The 12724-nt window shown below is 42.7% G+C and overlaps 2 protein-coding genes across 3 annotated transcripts; one reads left to right on the top strand and one right to left on the bottom strand.

The window, feature by feature from the left end:
• Window positions 1-2676: 2676 nt before the first annotated feature.
• Window positions 2677-8233, bottom strand: LOC115551958 (uncharacterized). The gene is made up of 9 exons (XM_030367598.1): window positions 8133-8233; window positions 7427-7540; window positions 5647-7314; window positions 4214-4313; window positions 3955-4103; window positions 3704-3816; window positions 3508-3597; window positions 3180-3302; window positions 2677-3071 (listed from the first exon to the last, which is right to left on the bottom strand). The coding sequence occupies exons 1-9, from the start codon at window positions 8188-8190 to the stop codon at window positions 2925-2927; spliced, it is 2562 nt and encodes an 853-aa protein (XP_030223458.1). The 5' UTR covers window positions 8191-8233; the 3' UTR covers window positions 2677-2924.
• Window positions 8234-8763: 530 nt separating this feature from the next.
• LOC115551963 (glutamine amidotransferase-like class 1 domain-containing protein 3A, mitochondrial) lies at window positions 8764-11628 on the top strand. 2 transcript variants are annotated; one of them, XM_030367606.1, is made up of 5 exons: window positions 8764-8913; window positions 9668-9780; window positions 10187-10358; window positions 10563-10764; window positions 11232-11628. In XM_030367606.1, the coding sequence occupies exons 2-5, from the start codon at window positions 9673-9675 to the stop codon at window positions 11422-11424; spliced, it is 675 nt and encodes a 224-aa protein (XP_030223466.1). In that variant the 5' UTR covers window positions 8764-8913; window positions 9668-9672; the 3' UTR covers window positions 11425-11628. The 2 variants fall into 2 exon arrangements, with proteins under 2 accessions (XP_030223466.1, XP_030223467.1); XM_030367607.1 differs by having other exon boundaries at window positions 8794-8913; window positions 9655-9780.
• The last annotated feature ends 1096 nt before the right edge of the window (window positions 11629-12724 follow it).

Below are 12724 nucleotides of genomic sequence, written 5' to 3'. Positions count from 1 at the left end.
ATGTGGGGGGCACGTTTTTTGCAGGACCTGGCAACCCTGCGCTGTTGCCCGAGATCTGGATCCATCCCGGCGTGGTGCCGTCTCCTTTTGACCTTTTGACCCCAGACTTCTGGGGGAATAGCTGAATCAATTCATTAGTCAATCAGAAGCATGTAAATATCTTCCCGGTGACGTAAGAGGACGAACAAGGTGTCCTTCAACATCTACGCTTCCAGGCGATTGCAACGGTGCCACACATGAGCATATTCGAACATGTTTAATGGTAGTAATTAGCTGTCGAAATTGGAGGCCTTAATCAATACTGAGCAGCTATTGATTTGCTTCCCGATAAAGATTTGTCACAAATGACATGTTATTTTAGCATCTACACGTTGAGCTGAGTCCAATGACACCAAGAACGACACTCTAGCTAATGGTAACATGTATTTTACATGGTACACCTAGGTCTAGGACATGATCTCGGTGTAGCAAGAGGCCGAGCTTGATCTCATTGGACTCAGCTTAACGTGTAGATGCTAATTAACATGTAATTTGTCAAAAATCTCCATCGGGAAGCAAATCTATAGCTGGTCATTATTGATAAAGGCCTCCAAAATCGACAGCTAATTACTACCCCAAAACATATTCAAATATGATCATGTGTGGCACTGTTGCAATCGGCTCGAAACGTAGATGTCAAAGGACACCTTGTTTGCTCTGTTGCACCACCGGGAAGATATTTTCATACTTCTAATGGATTGATTCATATTTTAAGGTTCTCGGAGTGAGACTTGAAGTGGCTGCAGCAGAAGTGTTGAGACGAAAGATGATATCAAGAGATTTATAGAATATTCCCATTCACATTGTGATTCTTCGTCGTAACATCCGACCAAACATCCTTTACATTCACAGAGCGAAGATTATGAAAGTCCAGGCTCACCAAGTGCTCCATCTCGTTGCACCTGCACCGAGCGGCTCGCTTGCAAGATTTTGGCCTGAAGTTCTTCCCAGACCTATACCCTAACTTATATAAATAATAAGCTTATATAAATAATAAGCTTTTGTTAACTTGTTTTGTTGTTAGGATTAAGTGGGGTTAATGGGTTCGGGATGTTATGTGGTTGTGTGTTGTTCTATTAACATTGTTCGTGTGTTCATTATTGTCGACACCGTCACCGAGAGTGACGTGACCATCGTTTCGTGCAGCTGTTCCGTGTTGAAGTCTCGTTCAATAAAAACCAACTCTCGTTGTCGAGCGTTCAATAAAAACCAACTCTCGTTGTCGAGCGTGCCCCCCCCCCTACAAACGTGTCCCCCCCCCCCTCAACAAACGTGGTCATATGGCGGTCATATACACGCTATCATCTTTTTTGGAGCTGGCTGATAGGTGTTCAGTTTTGTAAGTAGGTGTTTTCAGGTGTGTATTAAGGTATTTTCAATTACACAATGTGTTTTGTATTTTGAATAGATGTGTTTTCCCAATGGTACACTGAGATTTCATTTTTGAACTAAGTGTCTGACATAGTGTGTAGTGTGCAGGAGCAAGTGTGCTGCAGAAAGGAGCAAATGTGTTGCACAGTTGCAACTAAAGTGCAAGGCAGCACTTTTGTTTAAGGTATGGTTACATGTGTTAAAGGTATAGTAACAAAAACAATTTAGTATAGTGTTTAAATTGTGTAGTTATGAATTAGTTATGTAGTTATGAACACCTCAAGTATGTTCTATACTCAGGTCGTAGCCTCCATGGTGGGATTGGGGCTCAATGTGCATATGAGTCTTTCATTTTATGGTAAAACCCGAAACAAACTTCTTTTTTTTCTTCTAATTGAACAGGCTTTGTGATGAGACATATGTCATGTATCTATACCATTGTTTCATTTTTATATTATTGACTTGTTTGGGCTTGCTCGGACAAGATAACAGGAGCCACATCTTCAATGCAATGTTTATTTTCTTTACAGTTACAGTGGCATGAAAAACAACCCCATTAGCCTTTGTAAAGTAACAGTGTGGTAATAGTGCAGATTTTATGTATGTTCATATGCATATTTAATTCAAAGTCAATAAACAAACAATAATAATTTACATTATCACAAATATATTACAAATAATTTATGTGTTCATTTTTGGCATGTTTTTATTTTCATCAATATTCCTCTAAAACAAGTGTGCATACAATTTTAAAGTATCTGTCATTATTCATGACATTTTATACAACGGGGGACCTAAATCCAGCGATCTGATTGGTTCCCAACTGTTGTATAATGAGCGTATACATAACTGCTATGACGCCCGATCATTTTGTGAAAGTTTGCATATCACTCCGCGCCTGGAAGTAGAAACAGTTACAAAGTAAAACATATGTTGGAAGATGGAGAGGGTGTAAATGTTGTTACTCCGGGAGTGAGCAAGGCGATGGAGAGACTAACGAAAGCTTAGGCACACGGCGAGTGAACTGCTCCATAGGATAAATTGCCGGCGAACCGCTCTAGCCGAGCCTTCTCTCGGAGGGATGCTGAAGTGTGTTACATAGCGACCGTCGATGCATAGCGGCAGCCAGGAGGGACTACTTTTTTGTATTCTTTGATAAAACGGCTATTTTGACTTTCTTGGTTTTTTCGTAGTATATTTAAGCAATAGATCACTTCACTCAGTGGCATGTGCTCATTATACCACTGTGAAGGGGGTCGCCGGCCCTCCGCTGCGCGTCGGGGACGGACAACGCCCCTTAACAGTGGTATAATGAGCACATACCACAGCCTGGCGTGATCTATTGCTTAAATATACTGATCGAGGAAACCTTAAAAATTAAGTGCATCTTTCCTCATGGTTATGCAGTAGCCCATGCCCTTGTATCATAGTGGTCCATCACATTTTATGACTGCTTATGAGCAATGCATTTCATACGTTGACTCATACTTTATTCAGAGTTGTGGTCACTCATTTCATTGTTCAGGCTCCTCTGTGATCTCTTCATCTACACTAGCGTATAGATGGTCACTCATTGGTGATTCTGAACTATCCGCCTCAAAAGCAGGATTCATTTTCCCATGCTTGTGTCGTCTTTGAACCTCTTCAAAAATGTGCAGAACCTTTCAGGAACGACAAAGAAGAATGTGGTGAACTCACAACAAAACCATTCAAGAAACATTAATTTAGTTTTTTTCCTAAAGGAATTCAACTTAAGGGAAATATTTTACCTTTGACTTTGGGATGAGACCCACCCTGAAGAAACCAATATGACCCGTTTCAATCTTGGTGCAGTCTACCACAGTAGAAGCAATGTTTTCTGGAGATGGCCCATCACATAGTACGCCGTTGACCTAGATGAGTTGATATATTATAGCTATTTCCTTGATATTCATCTTTATGGAGTTGAATTACTTATCATTATAACATTTGATTTGATTCCCATTAATTATTATTATTATTATTATTATTATTATTATTATTATTATTATTATTATTATTATTATTATTATTATAGTGATTAAATAAAGTAAAAAGCATAGCACTCCATGCAATCACCTTGTCTCCTAGTTTGGCGTACACTTGATTGTGATGAGTTGTGTCTGCTTCACCTGTAGGGTTAGCCGATGTAACAGCTATTGGTCCTACCTATTACAAAGCCACAGTATAGTCAAGAGGAGACAGCATTCTGCCTGTGGAATGCATATGCCACTGTGGAAATCAGCTAAACCATGACTTGAGTCTGAGGAATTACCATATTAATGAGATGTGTGGCAACGGTACAGTCCGGGCTTCTGATTGCAATGCTCTGTGGGGTTCCAATGTGTTTCGCTGCCTCTCCTAAACCAAAGGCATCCAGCCAGGGCCCTGAAAGAGGAATCAAATGTCAATCTTGGAGTGCTTCATATGCAGCCCATTATTGTTGTTGTTTCACATGCAAATCTTTTAATTTTGCAGGGCACAAAATAAACATATGCAGTCACACCCACATATGGTAAATATTACCTCTGGGTATGACCATGCTTATGGAGGAGGGCCATGCAGCCTCCATGAAATCTAGCAGCAGGGGGCTCAACAGGTGCTTGACCGGATCCAACTGCTTTATGGACGAGATCCACATCGACATGGGCCGATCCTGGGCCTGCTTTTTCACCCTGTGGGATCAAGTACATCCAATGCAATCTTTAAACAACGGGGCAATGGGGAACATGCTATGTATGCACGCATCAGAGTAAAGAATAAAAAAATTATATAATGAGCTGACTTGTAAGCTTTGACAACAGCATCCGGCCTGTTGCAAGCTGCCACTAGCACGTAGACGGTATCTGTCGGCATTCCACATATGCCGCCGTTTTTCATGATTTCTGCAAGAGAAGGACGATACTTTGTTTAATGACATATTGGGCCCTATCTTGCATCCAGCACAATTTACTTTCTACACTGACGCATTTATCGTTGCTAGTTTGCAACTGGCGCAGAGCGTTCTTTTCCTTCCACCGCCACGCGTCAGTAAACTAGGGAATGATCTTGCGCCCCAAGGGGCGGTTCGGCGAAAGGAGGAGGCGTGTTCTGGCGCAAACGTTCCCTGGTGCTATTTTGCAGTTTCAGAAAACAATTCCGCCAAAAACCAGGAAATACCTGGTTTAAAGGCAGTGGCGTGTTGTTCAGATGCTATTTTAAGGGCGCATGCATAATGTTGCTTGTGCACCTCGCGCATGCACTTTGCTTCTCTCATCTACCTAGCCACACATTCTTGGTAAATTATTTGGGAAAGAACAGCTGATACAACGGTATCAAGTTGTACTTTTAAATCAATGCATCTGCAAACACCGTACAGCAAACACATATTTTCTTAACACAGACATCGTGTACAAGACCATAACTTTTGGGATTGATGAGTATTTGATCATGAGAAAACATTGTTTTACCGCGAGTGAGATTCATCTAAAAATAATGAATGAATGCGAGTGCGTGTGTGTGTATGGGTAAAATAATTAATGAATGCGGGTGTGCTTGTGTTCATCCATCTGTTTAAACACATGCAAACTAAACACGTAATGCATAATACAGTCCATGGCAATGTATATTAACGGGGGGACGCATGCATATTAGGAACACCAGTCGATAACAATACTGCATATGATGCTGATAAGAAACTACGTTTGTTAATGTATTGCTTATATCATTAAATAGAACCACATTACCGCATATCATATGTGTGTTAAGTTTTTTTTGCCAAAATTTATTTCTGAAGTTATCATAAAACGGTATTCCATGTGTGAATTAGGACATATTAAACTGAGCCATTTGAAGTTTAAAGTTCATGTGGTCATGCATCTGTTTCATCGGAGACTGCAAACGCCAAAATATCAACTCAGATTCAAATGCGCTCATGGCTCTTAAAGGGGATGGGAGTTGGCACTCTCAGTGGTTTATTGCATGTTACGCCCAAACCACACCTACGGGTCGGATAATTAGGCTACTTCAGACCAACCCTTTTTAGATTTGCGTCGGGTGCAAGAGTCATTTATCCGCGGGTTAAATAGCAACATCGCCATAAAATCGCCCACAAAGCTACTTGCGTTTGGCGCTTCTCACTTGCATTTCAGACCGTTAAAATAGGGTCCATTCAATCAATTACAACGCAACAACTTCACCAACGGATACTACAATGGAATTGTGCCTACACTCCCTCACCTGCGATCTGGTTGACGGAGGTAGCCTTCCGGGCTGGTACGTGCAGGCAAGCATCCCTGCTTCCCCCGGTACCACTGAACTTGACCAGAGCTGGTCCCAAAGGGATCTGGGGGGACTGGAAGGTGCCGTTGAACAGGTGCGCCAGGAAACAATAGAAACTGACCAGGCCGAAGATGATGGTGACCCCGATGTCATAGCCGAACGGCAGGGACCCAATGGCGTCGAGCAGGAAGCTAATGAGGATGAGCTGGAAGGTCAGCGCGTAGGCGAACCAAGCTACGTTCAGGAACAGCGCCGCCACGGTAACCAAGGCGTTGAACAGCATGAAGCCGATGATTCCCACGGCCACGTTAAACCCTCTGCTCTCGCCGTACAGGCCGCCGTATCGCGTCAGCCCCCATACGACCCACATCACGCCGTACAGAATAAAGGCCGTGCTCTCTAGGGTCTTACCCCGTGCGAAACACACACTGCCACAAAGCAACTGGAGCACCCCGCCCGCTACTACTGCCCAGGGGAGGACCAGCACAAAGAGCGGACCCCGTTCCCCGATGGTGGCTGTGATGGCGAAAGCAGCCAGCACACTGCAGGCATGCCCCAGCACCTCCGCGTCAGCGTACTTGGAGAGGCCCAGATAAGGCGTGTGAAAGTCTTTGTCGTGGGTTCTAAGAGTGAGGGCATTTATCTTGCTCACCAAAGCCTTCAAAAGGCCCTGTCCTGTAGGAATTCTCCGGCTGAAGTTCATATTGAGAGCGTAAACAAACAACACGCCAGCGGAGACTACAAAAATGGCCGCCTGCACACCCTGGGTGCCTCTTTGGAGGAAGCCGAGGGGCTCTGCGGCGATGGCGATAAGGTAAGCCACGAAGAACAGCTGGTACACGCCCTCTGTCAGACTCTTCTGACAGCTGAACACGGCCGTGATGAAGAGCAGCACGGAGAAGACGACGGGGAAGGGGACGGGGGAAGAGGGCTGGATGGAGAACAGGAGCGCAGTGTAGCCCTCGGCAAACCTCAGCAGAGCCATGAAGCCGCAGAAGGTGGCTCCGAGCGGGTCCATGTCCCGGTAGGAGAGGACGCACATGGCCAGCTGAAACACGCCGGCCGTCCACAGCCAAGGCACGTGGCCCGTGGAGAGCTGAGGAACCACGCCTAGCAGAGGACAAGCTAGCACGGAGGCAGCCAGAAGGTTCATCACCAGGCTTACTAAAGTCATGCTGGTGCATTCTGGGTCCTGCTGTGCTTTCTGAACAGGCTTCTCCTTCGCCCAGGTTGCGACCAGTTCCACCTCACCGTGGTTGATGTAAGACAACAGGTGTCCAACGCCAAAGTAGACCCCCGCCAAACAGACAAAGAGGTAGTTAGCGGCCGTGGCGGATCGGCCAAAGCCAGCGGCCGACAGACCTGCTATTTCATGGGCGCATGCTAGGCTAATGCTGAGCGCTATGATAAAGAGAACAGCTCTCTTTGCCAAGAGTGCTACGATAGCTATGAGGAGGAGTGCCAGGGTGAAAGCAGCCAGGCCAGGAACCAGGGATGGTCCTAGGTCATCGGGCGGAATGACCCCTTGTCCTGCTAGAATGTACACCAGGCCTGAGCCGGTCCATAGCCCCGACACTGTCAGACACAAGAGGGAAAACAGTTGGCCGTGGGAGAGACTCAGGACACCTGGAGGGAAATTAAAGAGGGAGGGAAGGTGAGTAAGTTTCACAAATATGAATATTTCCAATTAATGATGGAAATCTGCAAATATTCCAGTTGAGTAGAACATGATCCAAACCTGCATTTGCTAAAACAGCAGCAATCACTAGGAGAAGAATCCCCAGTGCAGTCTGAGGGATGAAGTCTTCCCCAGGAGTGCTGGCATAGTTGTTTATTAGAAGCAGCAGGGAACCTGTAGTTCAACATAAAAAGTTATATCAAGATTTCTAACCTCATCACTATCATTTGAAATATCAGACGCTTTTATTCAAAGCGACATACAATAAGTACATTTGTAAGAGGAAAATTAAACAGAAATGTATCACTGCCGGTACAGTACAGATGTTTGTAGAAACAAGTGCCAAGCACCAACACACAGACTTATACACGGGCTGCACTACCCAATGGCCTACAGAGTACACTGCAAATGATTTAAGGTTCCTACCTTTTTGTTTTACTTTGTAACAAGGATACTTAGCCTAACAACAGCACGAATTATTTTATTATTTTATTTTAATAAATTATGGATTTTTTTTTCTCTGACAATGCTGTATTAATAATTTCTAACTATCTTTGCTTTAATAGGGGAATTTGTAACAAGCATAGCCTTGTTAAGAAAAATTACAAAGCCTTGTAACTTTCAATAAGGTCCAAAATGTATTCTTCCTTTAATTTATCCACAATTAAACACCAATAAATGACATTATTAATTAATATATTATATAATAATTAGTCTGTCACCTATCAAATTGCAGACAAATTAAATGTTAAACATTATTTCTTACCACTGGAGATCCCTAAAATGCCAACTGGAAAATGGACAGAGCGCGAGTCTTGAGCCATGCTTATTATTGGAAGTTGAATGAGGAAAGCGCTTTATATTGACCTTGGACACCCAGTCTTCTGACGTCACGCCCACCGGAGACAACAAAGAGGCGCACCTTTCCCGGAAAATTGGTAACAGAGAAGGAGAATTTCCCCCAACCGATTGCCTCTATAAATAACCGTTTTTCTTTTTAATTCAACATGCGTTATAAGTTTAAAGTAATTTGGCCTGTGCATAGCTTATTTATTACTCCATTTTGTATACACATATTTCCTTATGGCCCTGTTTGTTTTATTCATGTGAAGGTTACAACTATCCAAGCCTTATTTAAAGTAGGCCTACATCATATTGTGTAATAGTCGTAGCCAATAGGCCTGCTTAATATCCGTTACCACCGGCAGATAGGCTATATTGTTATGAGTAAATAATAGGCCTACCTACACAAGGAGTAAAGTAATCATAGTCCTACTAACTCTAACCATGTCAAACATTTGCTGGGCTGTTTATTTTTTTTTATTTTTACGATTGAATACACATTTTTGATAGGCCTCCAGTAAGCGAAACTTATTATAGAAGGACACTTCCTCAATGAGCTCTGACGAGTGGGAGGGAACACTCAAGAAAGAGTAGCAGCAGCCTATAAAACACTGCGCTTCATTGTTCAAGGCAGCATTCAACGGCGCTCTTCAACAAAACCTGCACGCAACTCATCTTCCAGCCGCACAAAGCAACCCTCCAAGGTGAGTGAACTTGAATTTAATATTAGAACTTCGCAAACAAGTTTTCTGACACGATATTGATTGAAAGTGGGCAGGCGACCTCTGCGACGTATGAAAATAAAACCATATAGATTAAATGAATGATTTCTGGTTTTATTTTAGTAGCCTTGGTGTTTAAATCGTTTTTGCGTTACTCATACATCGAGGGCTTTTATTGTGTCAAATACAAAGACCTAATAGTCTGATTATGGCTGACTAAACTAGATACCGTAAAGCGGTTGTTTGTGCCGTGTCAGAGGTGTGTAACCTGGCAGCGGCTCTCTGGTGGATTCATTGCTTCGCACCTGCCTTAGTGAATCTTTAATGCGAACATGTCAGGCGGTCAACAGATAAGATGCCATGTCATGCTTACAAAGGCACAGAATCAACATTGCTCAAGAATATACTTCAAATATCATTGTATCTATAACTGTTTATGTATATATACTGTTAATATATACTGTTTATGGCAGTATAATTATTTTATAGAAAAAAAAACGTAAATACTATATACCAGCCCAGATATAAGTTAAAGAGTGAGTATATTATAAGTTAGGTAGTTAGTAATAACAATTGTATCAAGTAATATTGAGATGAATGTATTATCTTTATATATTTAAAATTGTAAATACATAATAATTAATAAAACAAAATAAACTGTTTGTTCTTCATGGATCTGTGTGTGCACCCAGACATATTCAGTTCAATGTGTGTTGAACGAAGGTTTGACTTACAGGAAACATGGCAAAGCGTGTCGCAGTGCTGCTTTCTGGCTGTGGCGTGTACGATGGCACAGAGATCCACGAGGCTTCAGCCACACTGGTGCACCTGAGTCGTGCTGGAGCCAAGGTATGGGGGAAAGTTAAAGGTCATTAGATGGACAAATAGCCTCACTGCAGGGACTGGCACGACTGTGACAGTGGTTATTCGTTAAACGATGGGGGGGGGGGGGTTCTGGGTTCTTAAGGTACTTGGTCAGAACCAAGAGGCCCACCGTCTACCTGTAGGCATTCAACAAGATCCCTTTGCTCCTTGTGGTCGTTTAAAAATGGCTGCTGGGTGACTAAATAGCAAAGGTTAATAGTAAAACTAAGAAATTGATGTTGCAAATAAAATGGGAGAGTCCCGTATCTATCATTGCCTGTATTCTGGTGCCTGAGTCTCTATCTGACAGTAAATACACAGCATCCTCCACTACTTTGGTAACACCATGGTTTGGGCATTTGTAAATGATCCTCCCTCCTCACCTCACCAGGTGAAGATGTTCGCTCCCAACACGGAGCAGATGCACGTGGTGAACCACTGTGAGGGGAAGCCCGTGGAGGGGAAGCGCAACGTGCTGCAGGAGAGCGCACGTATCGCCAGGGGCGACGTGACCGACCTGGCCAAGCTGGACGTGAAAGACTTCGACGCCCTCATCATTCCAGGTGCGATTGGCTCCCAATTCAGACACTACAATGGATCATTCCTAGCTGAACGTTACAGTCGTCGGTTCCGTTAGGCCTATTGAGGCATTATTTATTTATGGTTTTACTTTGTATTTCTTAATGTGTTTAGTTATGTGCAATCATTCATTTCTGATTTTTTTGTTTGTGTGTTAATTTCCACCGATTACCCCTTCCCTTCTTCAGGGGGCTTCGGAGTGGCTAAGAACCTGAGCGACTGGGCGGTGAAGGGGAAGGACTACACCGTCCAGCCCCAGGTGGAGAAGGTCATCAAGGCCTTCAGGCAGGCGGGCAAGCCCCTTGCCATGTGCTGCATCTCCCCAGTGCTGGCCGCCAAGGCTCTGCCTGGCTGCGAGATCACCGTGGGCCAAGACAAAGAGTGTGAAAAGTATGTTTCCTTGTGTTTCACCCGCAGACATGTATGCTATTGCCAATCAATGTAAGGTAAAGGTGTCCTGCGTTATTGTTTAACAGTACACCTAATCATGGGTGTAGTTATTTATAAATGTTTGTATGTATATAAGTATGTATTTATGGATGTATGTATGTATGTGTTTGATCAAAAACGTTCCATGGGTGTGCACCTCTGCCTTTTAGTATTTCGATGTCGTGCCACAAACCAATATTTAAAACAATCAAATAGAATTCGACATGTTTTTTTGGTAACACGAAAACCAAATGCTCAAGGTACCAATAATGTAACAAATGGAAGTAATGAATATATCTAATAATTGTAGGTATAGACCAAATAAACCACTCAGGGGGTGTACCGTTGTAACGAACTTCTACTACTTTCTAGAATTTTTTTCAATGATGAACTATTTTGTAATTGAATTGTTGGTTTCCTTTGCACAGGTGGCCCCACGCCCAGACGGCCGGCGTGATGAAGGACATGGGCTGCACGCACGTGAACAAGAACGTTGGAGAGGCCCACGTGGACGTGAAGAACAAGCTGGTCACCACCAGCGCCTTCATGTGCAACGCTGCCTTCCACGAGGTGTTTGATGGCATCGGGGTCATGGTCTCAGAGCTGCTGAAACTGGCCTAGGAAAAGGGCTTGTGTTTTTAGAATTTTACTCTTTGTTGTTTGAGTACTGCTAAATGCCCTAAATGTATATGTAAATTGACATTGTTTGGTTTTTACGTTGTATGATTTCAACTCTAATTAATCGTTCTGCACCATCCTCAGATGACATTTCGTTTCATCTGTTGATTCAACCAATATGTAATAAACTTTTTGAAATAAGGTGCCGTACTCCACGTGTCTTATTGATTTATGGCAATGCGTCATTTCACAGATTAAAAATTATACTCAAAACTTTAAGCCAAGGCTGCCTAAAAGGTCAGTTGTGACCTCTCCAGTTAAGTCAGAAAAGTCTACCAGAAAAGTTGGTGTGCTGTGCTTAAAACAAATATAATTAGTGGAACACTGATTCTAACTTAACTTAAACATTACATTATTTTATGAAATATCTTTACTGAACCTTTTTTGGCTTTGTTTAAAAATATATATATATTATGAATCTTGCCAATGGTAAAGTAAACTACAACAGAAATCTGCAGAATAATATATTCACATTTTCAGTGGTACAAATGTGGAGGCACAATGGAACATTTAATCGTTGAAAGCTACAGTAAACATTATTGACCTACATTGTTGACAATATTTATAATGTGTCCCACCACCATAGAGTAAAGGTCCGCCCACGCTCCCATGAGCGGCATTTAGAAAGGATTCTGATTATTAAAATGATACTTTTATACCTTTTGTTTTGAATATAATAAATGATCTCTGCCATTCATTTTCTGAGAAACGACTGTTGAGTTTAATTAGAAGGTACATTAATCTCACGTGGAGTGTCTGAACCAAGCAAGGGAATACTGTACTGAGGCAGTGAAATACACACTGAATATGGGACATAATTAGAGGTTTAAAAGGCTGTTGTTGAATGATTCATAAAGTAGGTCATAAGGTTTGTCAGGGTTGAAGCAGGTGGGTTGAGAGTGATGACTGAACATAATATTTTGGACCGCTTCAAGTTGTTTATATTGTTGAACTGTAATTAACTGCAACATCATAGCTTTGGCTGTAGAGTTTTGGTAAATGGAAGTGCCCTATACATGGCAGGTTGATCAAGTGGTGAAGGTGTTGTCAAATTGTAATGGCAAATCACACTCACACCTGGTGGTATAATACTGCCGTCTTCAAAAAGCTCAGAGTTTCCAGGAGTTTCGGAAGCTGGGACCTTAAGCTCGGAGGAAAGTGCTTTGAACTCTCTGTTGGGTCTGAGATTTCGCTATGACTTTCGTGCGGAAGTAAAGCTAGCCGAGTACTCCTTGTTCACGTC

The sequence above is a fragment of the Gadus morhua genome, chromosome 10 (genome assembly GCF_902167405.1).
Source record: "Gadus morhua chromosome 10, gadMor3.0, whole genome shotgun sequence".
NCBI classification, from domain to species: domain Eukaryota; kingdom Metazoa; phylum Chordata; class Actinopteri; order Gadiformes; family Gadidae; genus Gadus; species Gadus morhua.
Note: the sequence above shows the minus strand (reverse complement) of the source record. Positions and strands in the feature narration are given on the sequence as shown.